At 53.5% G+C, this 18769-nt stretch overlaps 1 protein-coding gene across 23 annotated transcripts in view; it reads left to right on the plus strand.

Moving 5' to 3' along the window:
- CACNA1B (calcium voltage-gated channel subunit alpha1 B) overlaps positions 1-18769 on the plus strand; it is a 243343-nt gene that overhangs the window by 165315 nt on the left and 59259 nt on the right. For 17 of the 23 annotated variants that reach the window (XR_004031497.1, XR_004031498.1, XR_004031496.1 and 14 more), the window contains 11 exons: positions 562-691; positions 1056-1115; positions 3177-3283; positions 4033-4044; positions 6036-6132; positions 7716-7876; positions 11600-11737; positions 11917-12118; positions 12437-12601; positions 12947-13057; positions 13518-13601. Coding sequence is in view for 19 of the 23 variants with exons in the window: in XM_030818343.1 (XP_030674203.1) it covers positions 562-691; positions 1056-1115; positions 3177-3283; positions 4033-4044; positions 6036-6132; positions 7716-7876; positions 11600-11737; positions 11917-12118; positions 12437-12601; positions 12947-13057; positions 13518-13601 (1267 nt within the window). In the remaining 4 variants the exon portion in view is untranslated. The remainder of the gene's footprint in view (positions 1-561; positions 692-1055; positions 1116-3176; positions 3284-4032; positions 4045-6035; positions 6133-7715; positions 7877-11599; positions 11738-11916; positions 12119-12436; positions 12602-12946; positions 13058-13517; positions 13602-18769) is intronic. The other 6 variants (XM_030818353.1, XM_030818348.1, XM_030818350.1 and 3 more) reach the window with 1 other exon arrangement.

Below are 18769 nucleotides of genomic sequence, written 5' to 3' on the forward strand. Positions count from 1 at the left end.
CGTGTTCACATGCACCCTGGGAGCCTGGACAGGGCACACACCCCGCGCAGGCCCCAGAGAACTTTCTTAGGGCAAGAGAGGCCTGCTCTCTGTGAGAATGTTGACATTGAAATTCTTCCTCTCTGAGCAACTCCCTCCCTGCTGCCCACAGCTGACCTCTTCTGTGAAAGGGCTGGGTAGTTGATGCTGTTGGCTTTGGACTGCTGTTGGCTGCATGGACAGTTGGTAGTGAATGGATGTAGCTGTACTCCAGTGAAGTTTTATTCACACAACCAGGTCACCCGATCTGGCCTGTGAGGTTTGGTTTGTCGACCCTTGCCATGAGGTTCTGCAGCCTTCCCCACCCCCGTCCCGGGAGGCCCTCTCAGGAATCTCAGCCACTGTCCGTCACCTGGCTGCCACCACCAACCACAGGGACCATGAGCAAAGCGAAGCTCTGGGGCCACAGCTTCCTGAGGCAGCCCAGAGCCCTTTCTGCGGGACAGGCTGAGCCTGCCCTGTGGCAAGGGGCTGGCGCACCCGGCTGGTGGGCCTTGTGGTGATCCGTGGGTTCCCTCACAGGCTCCGCCGCTTCTGCCACTACATCGTGACCATGAGGTACTTCGAGATGGTCATTCTCGTGGTCATCGCCTTGAGCAGCATCGCCCTGGCTGCTGAGGACCCAGTGCGCACGGACTCGCCCAGGAACAATGTGAGTGGCCCGGATGGCTGGGTCCCCGCCAGGCTGTGGTGGGGGAGCTGGGTGCCTTCCCAGGGGCCCAAGGGGCTGGGGTGGGGCTGGGGTCCTGTCTTCTCACAGGACACCTCTCCTTCCTCTGTCTGTGTGCCTGGGAGTGCAGGACCAAAGGTCTGGATACAGGAAGACAGGGTGCGGCAGAGGGGGCCTGTTCCCAGACGGTTCTTGTCAGAGACCCCCTCCCAGAACCGTTTTCCACAGGCTTCCTGGCTCGCTGGCTGACTGCTGAGAGGCCTGGAGGAAAAACTCGGAGCCACCAAGGGCACCCTGGCTCAGGTTTCAGCCCAGCCTTTGAGAATAACTTTCCTTTTGGTTTCAGGCTCTGAAATACCTGGATTACATTTTCACTGGTGTCTTTACCTTTGAGATGGTGATAAAGGTGAGATATGTGGCTGCCCCTTGTGACCCCAGTGTTTTGCTCTCCCTCCCTCATGGTTGAGATGGGACCAGGGCAGGGGTTGAACCACAATTCCTATAAACTCTTAAGACATATGGTAGGTGTGTGTGCACTGGGTGTGTGCTCAGCGCGTGAACATGTGCACACAAAGAGGCTTTGTCCTTCACTGAGGAGATTACATCCCCCACTGGGAGTGCTCCCCAGCGTCGTGCCTGGGCCTCCACTTGCCCTGGTTTCTTGAACACACGAGCTACAGTCTCTCCCCAATGTGCACATGTGGGCGGAGGCCCTCCCTCTTAGGACAGCAAAGGAAGAGGGCTGCGTGGCATTGGCTGGGGGAGGAGACCTGGGAGAGACAGAGTGTTGGAAGATTGTTGGAAGTGGGTGCTGAAGACTTGAATTTAGGAGGGCATTTGTCTTATGATAGATTCAGAGTCTTTCACTGTCTGCCTCTAAGTGTTGACACGAGGTCCCCCATATCACTGTCTGACTAGTGTGGCCCTTGTGCGTTTATGCAGGTGTGCCCTCAGTGTGGTTGAGTGTGCACACACCTGCACATCCATGACTTCCGTGCAGCTTAGGGTATGTGTGTGCCCGCATGTGTGCACACAGGGCAGTGTGTGCATATGGAGCACTGACAGCAGATGCATGAACATGTTACCTCTGCTATTTCACTCTTGCAAAATTCTGTGGGGTGTGCGTCATCATCCCCATTTTACAGATGAGGAAGCTGACACTTAGCGAGGTTATGTTACCGGCCTAGAATCGTAGCAGCAGGAGTGACAGAGCCAGGATGTGAGTGAAGGTCTGTGTAACTGCAGTCCTGCTGCTCTGAGCTTGCCTGCAGGGGATCTGGGCGAGCTCTGAGCTCCCTGGGGCCATGTGTGCCTACAGCCCAGCGGTGGAGGAGCAGATGGAGATGGAGACCTCAGTCTCATTCAGGCTGCAGGGAATTTAGGAGCCCAGGCAGGATCTCAGCCGGTCACAAGCCATGTAGGGATATTTGAGTCCGTGGCATTGAGGTCCAAAGGCCCACTGAGGCCCTTCGGGATGTGACCTGGGCCGTGTCTCCCTACTCTGACAGGGCGTGTAAAGGTGCTCCAAGGTGCACTGAAGTCACAGGTGTGCACATAACGTGTGCACTCAGCTACACTGAGCCTTCCATGGGGACCTAGAGCTGTATTCCTCCCCCATGACTCTGGAGCCGAGGCCCGTAGCTCTGCCTGTCTTTCTAGGTTTGTTTTGGTTTGGTTTTTTGAGACAGGGTCTCACTCTGTCATCCAGGCTGGAGTATGGTGGCGTGATCTCAGCTCACTCCAGTCTCTGCATCCTGGGTTCAAGCAATTCTCATGCCTCAGCCTCTCAAGTAACTGGGATTACAGGTGTGCAGCACCACGCCCGGCTAATTTTTTTTTTTTTTTTTTTTTTTGAGACAGGGTGTTGCTGTCGCCCAGGCTGGAGTGCAGTGGCACGATCTTGGCTCACTGCAGGCTCTGCCCCCGAGGGTTCACGCCATTCTCCTGCCTCAGCCTCCCGAGTAGTTGGGACTACAGGCGCCTGCCACCTCGCCCGGCTAATTTTTTGTATTTTTAGTAGAGATGGGGTTTCACTGTGTTAGCCAGGATGGTCTCGATCTCCTGACCTCGTGATCCGCCCGCCTCGGCCTCCCAAAGTGCTGGGATTACAGGCCTGAGCCACCATGCCCGGCCACGCCCGGCTAATTTTTGTATGTTTAGTAGAGATGGGGTTCCACCATGTTGTCCAGGCTGGTCTGAACTCCTGAGCTCAGGTGATCCACCCGCCTCAGCCTCCCAAAGTGCTGGGATTTCAGGCATAAGCCACCACGCCTGGCCATGTTTTATTTTTATCTTAAGAGACAGGATTTCACCATGTTGCCCCGGCTGGTCTCCAACTCCCGGGCTCAAGCAATCCACCTGCCCCAGCCTCCCCAAGTGCTGGGATTACGGGCATGAGCCTCCGCGCCTGGCCTCTGCCTGTCTTTTCCGGACTATCACGTACCTAAAGTGTGTTTCTCCCTCCTAGATGATCGACTTGGGACTGCTGCTTCACCCTGGGGCCTATTTCCGGGACTTGTGGAACATTCTGGACTTCATTGTGGTCAGTGGTGCCCTGGTGGCGTTTGCTTTCTCGTAAGTAATGTTCTCTCTGCTCTGGCTAGGGAGAGCCACCAGAATCATGATGGGTGTGAGGGTGAGGGAAGAAGGAAGAGGCCCTCCTGTGGGCCTCCCTGGGCTGCTTGTGGCTCTGTAGCTGTCCATGTGGGACTGTCGCTGCCTGCTTGGGGCGGGGCTGCGTGGGGTTAGGAGGTCCCGAGGTCTGTCTGTGGCTCTCAAACTAGGTAGGGTCCTGGCGTGGCCTGTGGCCCTGGGACCATCCCCGCCTGCCTGGAGGGGTGGGGTGGGGCTGGGAGGCGCTGGTGTGGCCGGTGGCTCTGGGGCCGGGTGGCACAGCCTCTGGTGTGCCCAGCGTTTGCCTTTCAGGGTCCTTGGAGGCAACTTCACCTTGACCTGCTCTGAGGCAAGTCTGCTCCTGACCCAGGGAGACCGCTGGTGCTTTTGCCCAAGGCAGAACTGGTGGTCGCCTTCCCCTTTTGGGGCATTAGATGTCTCCTCTGACTCCCAAGCCAGTGGCACTTGGCCCTGCTGTGGCTGGAAATGGAGTTGGAAATGGAGATACTGCATGGGGGGCGTCGTCAGGGGCTCAGCTACAGCTGGGGATGGGAATACGGTGGGGAGTTGTGGGGTGAGATCCAGAGACAAGGAAGAGCCCTAGTGGACGACAGACATGAGGGAGGGTCCACATCTCTGAGCGGCTGGGAGGGCTGCTCCTGGTGCCACTGACTCTGTTCTCTTTGTCTTCCTCTTGCTGGACTCGGCAGGAGCTTCGTGGGGTAATGCCTTCTCTCCCCCACACGCTGCCCCTGACATCACAGCATTCCAGCAGCCCCTCTTGGGTCATTTCATCTCCAGCCTCACCCCCTGCTCATCCACCTTCACCCCATCGGGGCTGCATGCTGCCGGGAGCCAAGTCCCCGGCCAGGGGTTTCTGCCATGCCTCTGGGAGCGGGGCGGGGAGCGGGGCTGGAGCTGGGCATGGTCAGCCCTTGGTGAGGAGCTTCCTGGTGAGCAGGCTGTCACCAGTGAGGGCTGGAGGCTGGGGCCATTGGCCTGGAGGGCAGCAAGGGCTCCGGGAGGGAACTGCCACCTGTGGCCACAGCCTGAGGACCGGGGACATCGCGAGGCGCTCCCGGTGCAGCTCCTCTCTGGAAGAGCGGCGTTCTTTCCCCTCTTTCCTCTCCACTACAGCCCCCTGCAGTTCCCACCGTCTCCTCTTTCTGTGATAAAGGAAGGAGAGCTTTGCCAAAGCATCAGCATAGGCCTTGGGAGTGGGAACACTGCAGCCAGGGGTCCCCCAGTCAGGAGGAGGGGAAGGGGTTGGGCCCATCCAGGCGGCTTCAGCAGGAGAAAAGGAGCAGGCCCCAGACGGGTGCTCCCCCAGAAAGCCTCATTTACTAGGTGACAAAACAGTATCCCCTCCCTCCTGCTCATGTCCCCTCTTCCCTCAGTTGGTGGAGGAAGCTGGTTTGAGAGTGGGTGTCGGGAGCACTGGGGTGATGGAGACAGGAGGCTGGGTTCTTCCCACCTGGAAGCGTTTCAGGGGGAGTTTGATCTGATTCTGGAGTGTAGCCTACAGTCAGGGGAGAAGAAGGGGACCAGGGTGCCTGAGCCATGTAGCTCACTCTCCCTGCTCAGCCCCAAGTGTTGCTGGAGCCCCAGGAAGAGCACAGCGGGCAGGGCCGCCCCTGCAAGCAGGCCTTCCCCAGGGAACGTGGTGGGACGTGGCCTCTGAGCAGGGTGGGGAAGGGCTCCATGTGTGAGTGAATCCCACTCAGCCCTGAAGCTTCCACCCTCACCTCCCACCAAGCAGAGTGGCTTTGCTTCTGGGAACGGGGGGCTTCTTAGGAGGAAATCTCCTAGACACTGCTGGCCCGGCCTCAGTAGGGTCATGGGAGGTCCAGTCCCCAGAACCTGCTAATTCCTGCGTCACTGACAGGTGGAAGCAGCTACATGCGACTGCCCTGGCTTTTTCTTGGAGGGGTCCTGATCGAGGCCCGCTGGTTCTGTACTTCTGCTTACTTCTGTGCCTGGAATTTTCTTTCCCCGACTTCCTGTCTTGCCGTCCCTGCCCCGCATGAGTTTTCCTGTCTGCTGCTTTCTGGGTCTTGATATGTTTGTCTCTGCGGCTCTTTCTCCCTCCCTCCCTCCCTCCTTCCCTCCCTCTCCCCTTGTTTGTCTTAGTCCACCCTGCCTCTTGCATTGCCTCTGTATTCATCTGACTTTTTCTCTTTCTTACTCTCCTTCCCCTTTTCTGTCTTCCTGCTGTCAGTTTCACGTCAGCGGGAGGAATGTTAGGGCGGCTGAGGAGATCTGTAGGGCAGAGGCCAGACAGGTCCCCTTTACCTCCCTCTAGCCAGCTGAAAAGCAAGGAAAAAAAGCCCTTCCAGAAGATTCTCGCCCTGGAAACGTGCTTGTGGGCTCCCACTTCTGGGTCTGCAGTCCTCGTGCGGGTCCCTTCTGTCCTCTTAATCCTGGAAGCTGGGGTGGGAGGGGTGCCAGGGGTGATGGTTCTTCTTGTGCACAAGATGCTGCTGCCCTGGCCCCAGCTCCTGTCCTTAGATGAGGCCCGGGCCAGGCAGCCCCTGGGAAGAGTCATGGTGGCCTGTGGCACCTGCAGGGCAAGGCCTCTCTGCTCCTGGGTCCTCCACCCTTGAGTCTGAGACAAAATGCACAGGGGAGCAGGACCCAGACCTTGGGGGGCCACGTGGGAGCTGGGCACACCCATGCCTCCTGCCTGTCTGCATCTGTGGCTTCTCCCTTCTAGAGGATCCAAAGGGAAAGACATCAATACCATCAAGTCCCTGAGAGTCCTTCGTGTCCTGCGGCCCCTCAAGACCATCAAACGGCTGCCCAAGCTCAAGGTTGGAGCCTGGAGTTGGGGCTTGAGGGATGTGCTCTGTGTGTGTGTGTGTGTGTGTGTGTGTGTGTGCATGCAGTGCATGAGTCTGTGTGTGCTCACATCACACCCCTGTGTGAGGGGGTTGGGCTCACTCAGCTGTAAGCCCCCATTACCCAAGTAGACCTTGTTCCCAGCAGCCTCCTGTGAGAATCCTCCTCCTTAGCTCAGCAGGACCAGGCGGCACAGGGTTTTTCTTCAGCAGCTGCAGTGCAGTGCGGGAAAGGCTGCCAGGACAGGTGCAGAGTGGTGGAGGGAGATGCTGGCGGTCAGGGACTTGGGACATTGGCTGCTGAGAGGGGGACAGGCATGGGCTGAGCTTCTGGATAAAGACAGAGTATAAACCCAAACTGGTAGGGCCACGCTGAAACCTAGTAATCGTGAGCTTGTGCTAGGCCCTGTGCGAATTGCTTCAAGTGCTTCAGCTCACTTAATCTCCCAAACCTTTATGCAGCAGATTCTTTTACTGGAAATTCAAGCCATTGAGACCTGAGGCAATGTGGGACTTAGAGAAGAAAGTTTTCTTAGAACCTGTATGTGAAGGAGAGGGCTGGCAGGCAGCTGGGGAAGGCGTCGGAGGCCCACTGGGTCCAGGGAGGAGTGGCAGCTACCCTGGCACCGAGTGGCGCTGTGGTCATCCACAGTGTGCCAGGCTGCTTTGTGGGAGACGGTTGTGGCCCCACCTTCCCGTCACAGCTAGATCAGAGCAGCCTGTGAGGTGTCTTCCCAGCTCTTGAGAGCAGCATTGTGTGCACAGGGAATGCTGAGCTTCCAGGTTGGGAAGGACCCAAGAGAAAGCCTCAGGTGGTGATGGCTGATGACAGGGCGGCCTGGGGCCACAGAGCACATATGTCCCTGTCCCGGAGCCTACTGCTTTATCCTCAGTTTGCCCAAATTGCTTCCCTGTTGGGCAGGGTGCAAGTGCAGGGCGGAGCCTGGCTGCATCCTCTCTGCCCAGGCCCAGCACCTCCTGGTGCAGCTGGGCCTGGGCTCCTGATCATTCCCGTTTCCATGGCTGAACTCTGACCTGTAAGGTCAGCCCTCCTAGGCATCCAGCTGCTGCCTCTAGCACCTCCTGCCCCTCCATCCGGGCCAAGATGCCTCCCCTCACAAAAGACACAGCACCAGTCTTGTGTGTCAAGGAAGCCAGCGGCGGAGCCTCTCTGTGGTCAGGGGCCTGAGGGCCTTGCAGGGCCCTGGAATGCCTGGGGGCCACCTGGGCCTCAGTGGTCCTCAGGTTTCCATCCTGTAGGTTCCCTGCCTGGTCCTCTCTCCTGGCTCCCTTCACATCCTTTCCTGCTTCCAGCCCCTCCCTGTGGCTCCACCTCTTGCCATGGCTCCACTCCTCCCCTCATGGCCCCACCCCCCACCATGGCTCCACCCCTTTCCTCATGGCCCCACCCATTCCCTTATGGCCATGCCCCCCCACCTTGGCTCCACCCCCTCATCATGACTCCACCCCCCCATGACCCTACCCTTCCCCCTCATGGCCCCACTCTCCCACCATAGTTCCACCCCCTCATCATGGCTCCGCCCCTCCTCCTGCAGGCTGTGTTTGACTGTGTGGTGAACTCCCTGAAGAATGTCCTCAACATCTTGATTGTCTACATGCTCTTCATGTTCATATTTGCCGTCATTGCGGTGCAGCTCTTCAAAGGGAAGTTTTTCTACTGCACAGATGAATCCAAGGAGCTGGAGAGGGACTGCAGGTAAACTGAGGAAGGGTGCAAGGTGGGACACACAGCCCCATTATGCAGACAACACTGGGAGTTCCCTTGTGGAGCTGGTCATGCGGCATGGGAGACTCCACTGCAGAGCATCATGGACCCTGCCTGAGGGCCGGGGAGGGGCTTACTTGAGAAGGGCTAGTGTCACCACAGAAGACGGGATGCATCCCCTCCCCAGCACAACACCAGGGGCTCCCAGCACTTCCTCCTCAGCAGAGTCAGGAACCAGGCATGTTCTGAGGGACACAGACATCTAGGGAGCTCAGGTGCCCACTGGGCAAGGCTTCTCTAAGCCCTAGAGATCTTGGCTGGGCTGTAAGGTCGGAGGGGCTGCCCGATGGCTGGAGCTGCTGTCACTGTCCACATGAGGCCTCAGAGCTTCCTGTGCCCAGCCCTGCCTCCAAAGCAGACAGGAGAGGGGCCCTTGGGGAAGAAGAGTTAGGGGAAAGCTGGTTAGCTGCCTGTGTGGACCCCAGGCAAGGCAGTACCCACAGTGTCTTCCTGCCCACGCGGCAGCATCCCAGCTGCCTCTGTGTGAGTATCATGCAGCTTCCTCCTATACTGTGTGACTAATGGGCACTTGGCTGTTTGCAGCTGAGAATGCTGCACGTGCACATGTCCGCCAGGGAGCAGTAGCAGTTTGGGGAGGTGTATCTGTCTAGGAGTGGAATTGCCGGGTCCTGGGTGTGCGTGTACTCAGCCTTAGTAGATGCTGCCAGACCCCTGTGTAAAATTACACTCTCTCCAGCGTGGGTGAGAGCCGCACATCCTAGCTAAATCTTGGTGTTTTCTTTCTTGCCTTTCTGGGTGTAGTGGTCATTCACCGTGGTTTAATTTTGTACTTGTGTGATGACCAATGAGATTGAGCCCCCTTTGCTAGGGGGCTTGGCCACTTAGATGTTCTTTTCTGGAAGTGTCTGCGTATGGTCCTGTGTCTGCTGTCTGCCTCTTTCCTGTTGGTTACTAGGAATCATGTAATGTTCTGGACAGGAACCCTTTGTCAGATGTACGGATCGCGGACGTCTTCTCCTCCTCTGAATGGTGCTTTCTACTCTTTTAATGGTGTCTTTTGAAAAACAAAGTTCTTTTTTCTTTTTCTTTTTTTTTTTTTTTGAGACAGGATCTCACTCTTTTGCCCAGGCTGGAGTACAGTGCTGCTATTGCAGCTCAATGCAGCCTCGAACTCTCAGGCCCGAGTGATCCTCCCTCCTCAACCTCCTGAGTAGCTCAGACAACTACAGGCACGTGCCACCATGCTTGGCTAATTTTAAAAATTTTTTGTTGAAATGAGGTCTTGCTATGTTGCCAAGCTGGTTTCGAACTCCGGGGCTCAAGCAGTCCTCCTGCCTCGGCCTCCCAGAGTGCTGGGATTACAGGTGTGAGCCACTGTACCCAACTATAGTTCTTGATTTTAATAGAGTCCAAGGGATCTTTTTTATTCTTTTATGCTGAGTACTCTTTATATCCTGTTTAAGAAATCTATCCCAAGGCCAGGGATGTTTTCTTGTGTTTTCTTCTGAAAAGTGTTATTTTTGCCTTTCACATTAAGTTCTGCAATTTACTTGGAAGTTGGTTTTTATGTGTTGCATAAGGTGTGGGTTAAGATATGTCTTCTGACGATAGATACCCAATTCACCCAGCATTGTTTATTTGAAAAGATCATTCTTACCCAGTGTAATGGACTTTTTTAAAAAACAAAAACAAAAACAAAACAGCTTTAGGCCAGGCGCGGTGGCTCACGCCTGTAATCCCAGCACTTTGGGAGGCTGAGGTGGGTGGATTATGAGGTCAGGCGTTGGAGACCAGCCTGGCCAAAATAGTGAAACCCTGTCTCTACTAAAAATACAAAAAATTAGCTGGGCGTGGTGGCCAGCACCTGTAATCCCAGCTACTCGGGAGGCTGAGGCAGGAGAATCGCTTGAACCTGGAAGGCGGAGGTTGCAGTGAGCCAAGATTGTGCCACTGCACTCCAGCCCGGGCGACAGTGCGAGATTCTGTCTCAAAAAAAAAAAACAAAAACAGAAACAAAAAAACAGCTTTATTGAGATGTAACTAACACATTATACTGTTTGTTCATAACAATCCACTTAAAGTGTGCAATTGAGTGGTTTTTAGTATATTCACAGGTACATGCAACCATCGCCACAGTTAATTTTAGAACACATTTTCAGCACCTCAAAAAAAAAAGAAAAACACACACCATTTAACTATCATCCCCTACATCCCTGTCCCACCCCCAGCCAACTACGAATCTGTTTTTAATCTCTGTAAACCTCTCTGTTCTGGACATTTTTTGTAAATTGAATAATACAATATGTGGTCTTTTGTGAGTGTTCTTTCACATGATGTTTTCAGGTTTGTCCACGCGGTGGCCTGTGTCAGAGCCTCGTTCCCTGTTATGGCTGAATATCTGTTCTGTGCTATGCCACATTTTCCTTATTCTTTATTTGCTGATGAACATTGGGTTGTTTCTACCTTGTGGCTGTTATAAATGATGCTGTTGTATACATTTGTGTCCACATTTTTGTGTGGGTCTGTTTTTGCTTCTCATGGGTATGTACCTAGAAGTGGAATTAATGGGTGATTGGGTAACTCTGTGTTTAACTGTTTGAGGAAATGCCAGACTGTTTCCAAAGTGGCTAAAGCATTGTATATTCCCACCAGCAATGCACGAGGGTTCTGAATTCCCCATGTCCTTGCCAACACTTGTTTTCCATCTTTTTAGTTTTGGTATTTTTTAAATTACAGCCGTCATCATGGGTGTGTGGTGTCTCATGGTGGTTTTTATTTGCCTTTCCCTGATGACGAGTGCTGTTGAGCAGCGTTTCATGTGCTTAATAGCTATTTGTATATCTTCTTTGGAGGAGTGTCTATTCAGATCCTTTACCCATTTTTTATTTGGGTTTTTTTTTTGTTTTTTTTTTTTGAGACGGAGTCTCGCTCTGTTGCCCAGGCTGGAGTGCAATGGCGTGATCTCAGCTCACTGCAAGCTCCACCTCCCAGATTCACACCATCCTCCTGCCTCAGCATCCCGAGTAGCTGGGACTACAGGCGCCTGCTACCACGCCTGGCTAATTTTTTTTGTATTTTTAGTAGAGATGGTGTTTCACCGTGTTAGCCAGGATGGTCTTGATCTCCTGACCTCGTGATCCGCCCACCTCGGCCTCCCAAAGTGCTGGGATTACAGGCGTGAGCCACCGCGCCTGGCCTTTTTTATTTATTAGAATAGTTATTTACATATTCTAAATACAACTCCCTTATCAGACAGAGGATTAGGAAATAAGTATTTTTTCCCATTCTGTGGATTTGCCTTTTTACTTTCTTGATGTCCTCTGGGCATGAAAGTGTCAGATTTTGATGCAGCCTAATTTATCTCTGTATTTTTTATTTTGCTCATGATTTCAGTGTCACATCTAAGGCTCCATTCCCAGATTTGAGGTCATGAAGTTTTGCCCCTGTTTTCCTCTAAGTGTTTTATAGCTTTAGCTCCTTACACTTAGGTCTTGAATCCATCATGAGTTAATTTTTGTCTATGGAGTAAAGTAGGGTCACATTCATTCTTCTACACGTGGACATCCAGTTTTCCCAGCACAATCTGTTGGAGAGGCCATTCTTTCCCCACGGAATGGTTTCAACACTCTTGATAGGTGGGTTTATTTGGATCTTTTGTCTTTGCCCTCTAACCTCCCATGTTCTCATTCCCAGGGGTCAGTATTTAGATTATGAGAAGGAGGAAGTGGAAGCTCAGCCCAGGCAGTGGAAGAAATACGACTTTCACTACGACAATGTGCTCTGGGCTCTGCTGACGCTGTTCACAGTGTCCACGGGAGAAGGCTGGCCCATGTGAGTGCTCATCCTGCTCTCCGTAGCTGGGGCAGGCCGCCCCTGTGCTCGGCCTCCCTTCCTCCCTCTATCCCTGGGCTCAGGCATGGAGGCAGACCCATCCTTGTGGTGCAGGACTTGAGTTCTTAGGGCTGTCTCCTTTGGGAGTTCCCCTGACGCTTGCTCTCCTCTTGGCCCAGGGTGCTGAAACACTCCGTGGATGCCACCTATGAGGAGCAGGGGCCGAGCCCTGGGTACCGCATGGAGCTGTCCATCTTCTACGTGGTCTACTTTGTGGTCTTTCCCTTCTTCTTTGTCAACATCTTTGTGGCCTTGATCATCATCACCTTCCAGGAGCAGGGGGACAAGGTGATGTCTGAATGCAGCCTGGAGAAGAACGAGGTAGGTGGATGCTCTGTGGAGTCTTGCAGTGGACAGCGTGGGCAGCGCCATCAGGCTTCCCTCCTGCACACAAATCACTCACAGCTGGGTCAGCTTTGGCTGCCACCATCTGCCAACACAGGGGCAGGTCCTCCTTTCTCCTGCAGAGGGACCAGATTTGGCTGGTTGAGGCCTGCTTGGAGAAGGGCTGGGCTGCTTCAATTTGCCTTCTCTCATCAGGGCTCCGTGTGAGGGCTGGTGAGACGGGGCTGGGTGCAGTAGATGCCGTAGGGTAGGTTTTCAGCTTCTGAGTCTCTGTGCTCCTTTCTCCCCTTACAGAGGGCTTGCATTGACTTCGCCATCAGCGCCAAACCCCTGACACGGTACATGCCCCAAAACAGGCAGTCGTTCCAGTATAAGACGTGGACATTTGTGGTCTCCCCGCCCTTTGAGTACTTCATCATGGCCATGATAGCCCTCAACACCGTGGTGCTGATGATGAAGGTGTGTGGGGCTCAGCACGGAGGGGCAGCTGGCGCTGCTAGGGATTGGGATCTGACCTTGAGGCTGAGTGGAGAGTCAGCCTTCTTCCTCCTGGCATGAGCCAAAGCAGTAATGGCCTTGCATCCTGGCCAGCATGGGATACCTGTGGAATCCTGTTTCCCTTTGTTGTCTGTGGGCTGGGACAGTGGGGAGGTTCTGGGAGGACTTGGGGAGAGCAGGAAGGGGTGTCTCAGGCCTAGGCAGGCGTGGAGTTCTGTCTGCCCCCTTTGCTTGGTCATAGTGGTCCCAGATGGGGTGTCTTGGGGCTGCCAAACCCATGGCCAACAGCACCTATTCCCCGGGCAGTTCTATGATGCACCCTATGAGTACGAGCTGATGCTGAAATGCCTGAACATCGTGTTCACATCCATGTTCTCCATGGAATGCGTGCTGAAGATCATCGCCTTTGGGGTGCTGGTACGTGCTTTGGTCCCCACTTTGCCTTTTGACAACCTATATTCTGGTTCCCCATGTGTAGGGTGACCTTTGGGGGCTCACAATTTGGAGCTGGGAATTCTCCGAGTACCCAGAGTATGTGTGACACTACAGGGGCCCTGGGGAAGGGGCTGTTCTGATACTCTTGGCTGCATAAGCTCTGCCCCCAGCATAGGTCCTGGGAGGCAGGCAGGGCTGGGTTCTTCCTCTTTGGACACACGGCTCTTAGTCCTGCCTCTGCCCAGGCCCAGAGGTATCTGTGTCCCTGGCTTTGACATCTGCTTAGCTCTGGCCTTGTGCTGTGCCCCCTGGGGTGGCCTGTCTGCCCTGTGCTTAGGGTCTATCACCCTCACCCCTTTCTTGATCAGGGCCACCACCTATACCTCTTTGCCAACAGAGCCCTCATCAACCGCTGGCACTAACTGCTCTTCTTTTTCTCTAGAACTATTTCAGAGATGCCTGGAATGTCTTTGACTTTGTCACTGTGTTGGGAAGTATTACTGATATTTTAGTAACAGAGATTGCGGTAAGTAGCATTTCTGTCCCTCCTTCAGGGTCCCCAGCTGGTTTCCTTCTAGAGCCTGCTCCCCTCAGTGCATCTCCAGGCCCTGTGTTAGCCTCTTCCTGGGTTCCCTAGAACCTCCTGGACACGTGGAGGCTTCGTTCCGGGGTGGAGTTTAGGGATTGGGTGTTACCTCAGCAGATATTCTTTCTTGAATAAGAAAGTGGTTCTCAAAGATCTTTTGGGCTGCTGGCCTGAGAGTTACCTGGAGCTCCATGGTAACAACTAACCAAGAAGATGTGAATCTTAAATTTGTATCTGTATAATATGTATCTAACAAGGTGGTATCAAAAATATATAAACTGAAACCAGTAAGGATTTATATTTTAAAATATTGCCCCCCACTGTCTATCTATCTCTCTCTATATATATCTAGAAATACTCATTCTTATCAAACATATGGATTATGTCTTAAAATTGACCAGTGTTGGGACATAAACTTGTCTCAACAAATTTCAAAGCATCTGAATCATAAAGCAACATTCTTTGAGTACAACACATTACACTGGAAATCAATGGCAGAAAATGTCATTTGTTTGGTCTTAGGTTGAATTCTCGAGAAGCAGACGCAGACACGAGCATTCATGTGAAAGTTATTTCTTAAGTAGTGTTCCCAGTAGAAACCAGCAGAGGGGCATGGGGAAATGAGTGGGAAGAGAAGGACCAGAAATGCTGCGTCCCAAGCCAAGTCCTGGTGGGTCAGTGTGGGTCGTCTCCCAGGGGACTTCTGGCAGCAGCGTAGGTTGCACCTCAGAGCTATCCCTGCTGGAAAGGGAGCTGCAACGTGTTTGCCTCTGCACCCTCCCCACGGCATTAGGCTGAGGCTGCACCTGGGGTGTCAATTCTGAGATGCTTCTGGCTCCCCGAGTGTGCCACGAGTGCTGCAGCCAAGCTGTTAGGGCTGAAGGGACGTCTGACACCATCAGAGGAGGACCTGCTGGAGCACCAGGCTCCTTCCTGTTCTGCCCACACTTCACATTGGGTTCACTGTGCTCATTCTTTAGAATGGTGCTGGTCATGGTCTCTGGGAGACAGAGCAGAGCTCCCTTTGCTGTGCTGGTCCAAGCAGAGCTGATGTTCATCATCCCATTCCGCCCACCCTTTCTAGAGCCGCTGAGCTGATGTTCATCATCCTGTTCCCACACCACCCTTTCTAGAGCCCCTGCCCTGTGGCCAGCCTTCTGCTGCACTGGTTGCTGGCCTGGTGGGATGACCAGACCCTCAGGCCTGTGCATCCCAAGTCCCTACTTGTTGCCATTCTTTGTCCAACCCTGGCTGCTGTGGTAATCCAGTCACAGTGAAGTCTGCTTATAGGCCAGTCACAGTGAAGACTGCTTATAGGAGCATGTTCATAGGAGCATGGAGAAAGGCCCAGTGAAGCCCCTGATTCCCAGAATTATGCAGTGGCAGCTCTACCCTTCACAATAATGAGGGTCAGATGATCTGGCCGGCATGGAAACTCTTTGTGATGCCTGCTGGCCTTCTGGCACGAGCAGCCCCAAGTGACCAGGTGGCCACCATGGCTTTGGTGTTGTGTGGTAGAAGCCTTCTCCACCTGTTTGAACCAGGGCCTTTAGATTTGCCAGACCTAAAACTGGGGAAGGTGAGCGCAAAGTTCATACTGGGTTTCTGGAGCGATGGTGAGACGGGCCATTTCTCCTTTCACCATTTCCTCAATCCATGCATTTTACTGATTGGGCACCCAGTACCATCGATTGGCCAGTGGTTCATCTTGAAATGTGGCACCCCAACCCCATGAAGTATATCATCAAGCCGGCATTTTATCTCTGCCTCTAAGGTCAGGGCAGCATCTCCTGAGTGGTGTTGCGTTAGATGATCCAGTGGACCCCGCGGTCACCTGGCTCGCATGCATCCCCTGCATGTGCTCCAAGCTGATGTTATGTGGAATCCTGTGTTGGTAAATCTCTGATACTAGCCCTGAGATGTTAGTGCCGGCACGGTACTGCACAAGGAAAGGCAAACCCACACCTGGGATGTGGGTGGATCCCAGTGGAGACAAATCACTGCCCTTTCCAGGAGAAGGTGTTCTGATATAATCAGCTTACCACTAGGCATGGCACCAAACGGAGGCCCAGTGTTGCTGTCTGTTCATTCCAGGTAGATAATCGTCAGTAGTCATGGCTGGATCATGCTGCTGAGAGGCTCTTGGCCATGATGCTCACCCTATCCATAGGTCTGCTGCGTGGACACTGGGGCTGGTGAGGACAGAGGCTAACCAATATCTGTTGGTCGACTTATCCCAGTCCTTGCTTTTTAGTGCCCCATGGTGAGCATTGGTTTGCAAAACAAAGGCCTGTACCCCATGCCTGTTCCCAAGGCCCATCTGTCTGTCTCTCACCTACACCTTGTTCCCTCCAGGGTCCTGACCAGCCGTTTGTACCTGCCTAGGACCCTGTTATCCTCAGCACAGGCAACTTGTTTTCCCCCACACACAGAGCTGACCAGGTACCCTGCGCAGGGCTCTGCTCCACCTCTGTCTTTCAGGCTGTTCCTGTGTGAGGCTGTAGTGATGCCTGCACTAGTATACCAAGCAACCCATCCACAAACTAGGTCTGCGTTTCCCCCTCAGTTGCAGTGAATCCCCATGAAGTGATGGCGGGAGTGAGGTGAGGACGTCATTGGTCAACAGAGGTGTGTGTCATGGGGGATCGGGCCACATGTTGTGTGCTGTGTCCTCTAGACATGCTTGGGTTCGGTCATAGAGGTACCCCTTCCCTTGTTCACTGGGCCTGTGGTGGGTCTGACAGCACGTCACTGTGGGGAGATGCTTTGGTGTCACAGACAGCGATGTCTCTTGGTGACACACACAGCTGCCACCAGGGCCAGGAGCTAGGTTGGCCTGTCTCATTATGCTTCTGTTCTGTAGATGGCATGGCCTGCTCCCAAATGCTAGGTGTCTGCACTGACTTCTCTGTGGATGCTTTCCCAGGACTTTACCCAGTGTCCTTACCTACCACATACACATCAAGGACCCTGGGGGTTGCTGGGTTTTGTGGCCCAAGTGGCAGGGCCACTGCTATCACATCATGGGTCTGTTAGAGACCCCACTCGTGCTCTGAAACCTCTCAAACGTGGCAGCGTTTTGAGTCACAGCAGTATTTCCTAAGTGGCCTATACCATCTCCCAAACGCAAAGCAGCCTATCCGCAGTAGAAGCGTGAGGTGCAATCACTAACTTGTCTCTTACCTTGGAGTCCTTGTCCTGGCACAGCCCAGATCACTGGACCCCTAAAAACTTCACTGATGTGGAAGGTCCATGAATCCTTATAAGATTTATCACCTGTGTTCTGGAGTGCATCAGGGCATCTGATCTAAGTAACATAACGTCATCAATGTGGTGGACCAGTGTGGTGTTCTGAAGAATGTCTTGGCAGGCACAGTGGCCACACCTGTGATCTCAGGGCTTTGGGAGGCCAAGGCAGGGAACATCTTGGGCAGGCACAGTGGCCACACCTGTGATCTCAGGGATTTGGGAGGCCAAGGCAGAAAGATCACTTGAGCCTAGGAGTTGGAGACTAGCCTAGGCAAGACGACGAGACCCTGTCTCTGCAAAAAAATTTAAAAATTTAGCCAGGCATGGTGGCACACGCCCATAGTCCAGCTACTCAGGAGGCTGAGGCGGGAGAATCGCTTGAGCCCAGGAAGTCAAGGCTGCAGTGAGCTATGATCGCATCACTGCACTCCAGCCTGGGCCACAAAGTGAGTCCCTGTCTCTAAAAAATAAAAATAAGAATTCCAAATGATTAAGAGTACCTTTGGACCATGTTGTAACATAGGGTCAGACCGTTAATGTCTGCCGTGGATGCAAACTGCTTCTGACCCTGCTTAGCAGTGACTGCTGAAGAGTGTGCTCACCAGGTTGGCACCTGTGTGCCAAGTCCCAGAGGCTGAGTAGATCTGTTCTATTAAAGATACCAAATCTCCCACAGCAGTGGGGACTGAGCCTGGGTTATCTGGGGTCCAGTGTCATCCATTGTGATCCAGTTTTCTTGCACGGTCCATCCTGGTGAATTAAATGGGAATGAGGTGTAGACCAACCACCCCTTTATCTTTTAATTATTCGAGGTGGCACTAACCTCTCCATTCCATACTGGATGCAGTGTTATAATTTACTGTTTTGGCTGGGGGGTGTCGGTGTTGAGGACTTTCCTATTGTTATGTCTAATTCACATGTCGAGGAGCCAGTGTGGTGGGTTCGGCCAGTTAGTCAGGACTAGGCAAATGAACACCAGCTGTGCCTGGGCACACGAGACCACTGAGAGATGGGCCTGGGCCAGGGATTCATTGGTGTCCTGGCCCCTGCGCACACTCTGACATGGAGCCGCAATCTCATTTTAGTTCCTTGGTATCAATCTTATCTTGGACCTTATATCCAACAGCCTTCAAAACATCCGGGTATTCTTTCTCCAGTGTGCAATTTCTCAAGTAAACAAGCCAGATCTCCTTGGAGAGCTGCAGAGAAATGGCTGCTGTCTGGATCCAGTGTGCAATTTCTTAAGTAAACGAGTCCGATCTCCTTGGGGAGGGCAGAGAAATGGCTGCTGTCTGGACTCCCTCTTGCGTTGTAGGGTTCTTCTGCAAGGGGGCCCAGTCTCTCCTCTAAGCTGTGGACCCTGGATCTGAAAACTGAGTGGTTGAGAGACTTGGGAGGGAGCATGTTTGTCCATGGCAGTGGCTAATATCAGCCTTCTGCTCACTTACTTTGATTCTTTTGAATTCCATATTTACATATGTTCATCTCAAGCAGCATCCTTGTTGGCGCTACCCCTCTGTCCTGCCTCTAGGAATGCCACGGCCGATTAGCCGAAGCAGCTTCCTTGTTGGCAATGCCCCTTTGTCCTGCCAATGCCATGGCCGATTAGCCACCACTGTGGACCTTTGCAGGTCAGGGCTCTCGGTTGCCATTGAGGCCTCGCCACCCACTGTGGTGGTTCCAGGCAACCAGCCATGGAAGGGAGCCAGCCTCGTGTGATGGTGTGCTGCCATGGAGCCCCTGCAGCTCCAGAGCCTCCTCTTCTTCCCAAAGGAATCCCTGCTCCATGACAGCAACTCCTCCCGTCAGCCCTGGCCTGCAGAAGATAACCACCAGTGGCCTTGTGCGTGATGCCAGTG

This window comes from Nomascus leucogenys, chromosome 8 (genome assembly GCF_006542625.1).
Source record: "Nomascus leucogenys isolate Asia chromosome 8, Asia_NLE_v1, whole genome shotgun sequence".
In the NCBI taxonomy this organism is placed as follows: Eukaryota; Metazoa; Chordata; class Mammalia; order Primates; family Hylobatidae; genus Nomascus; species Nomascus leucogenys.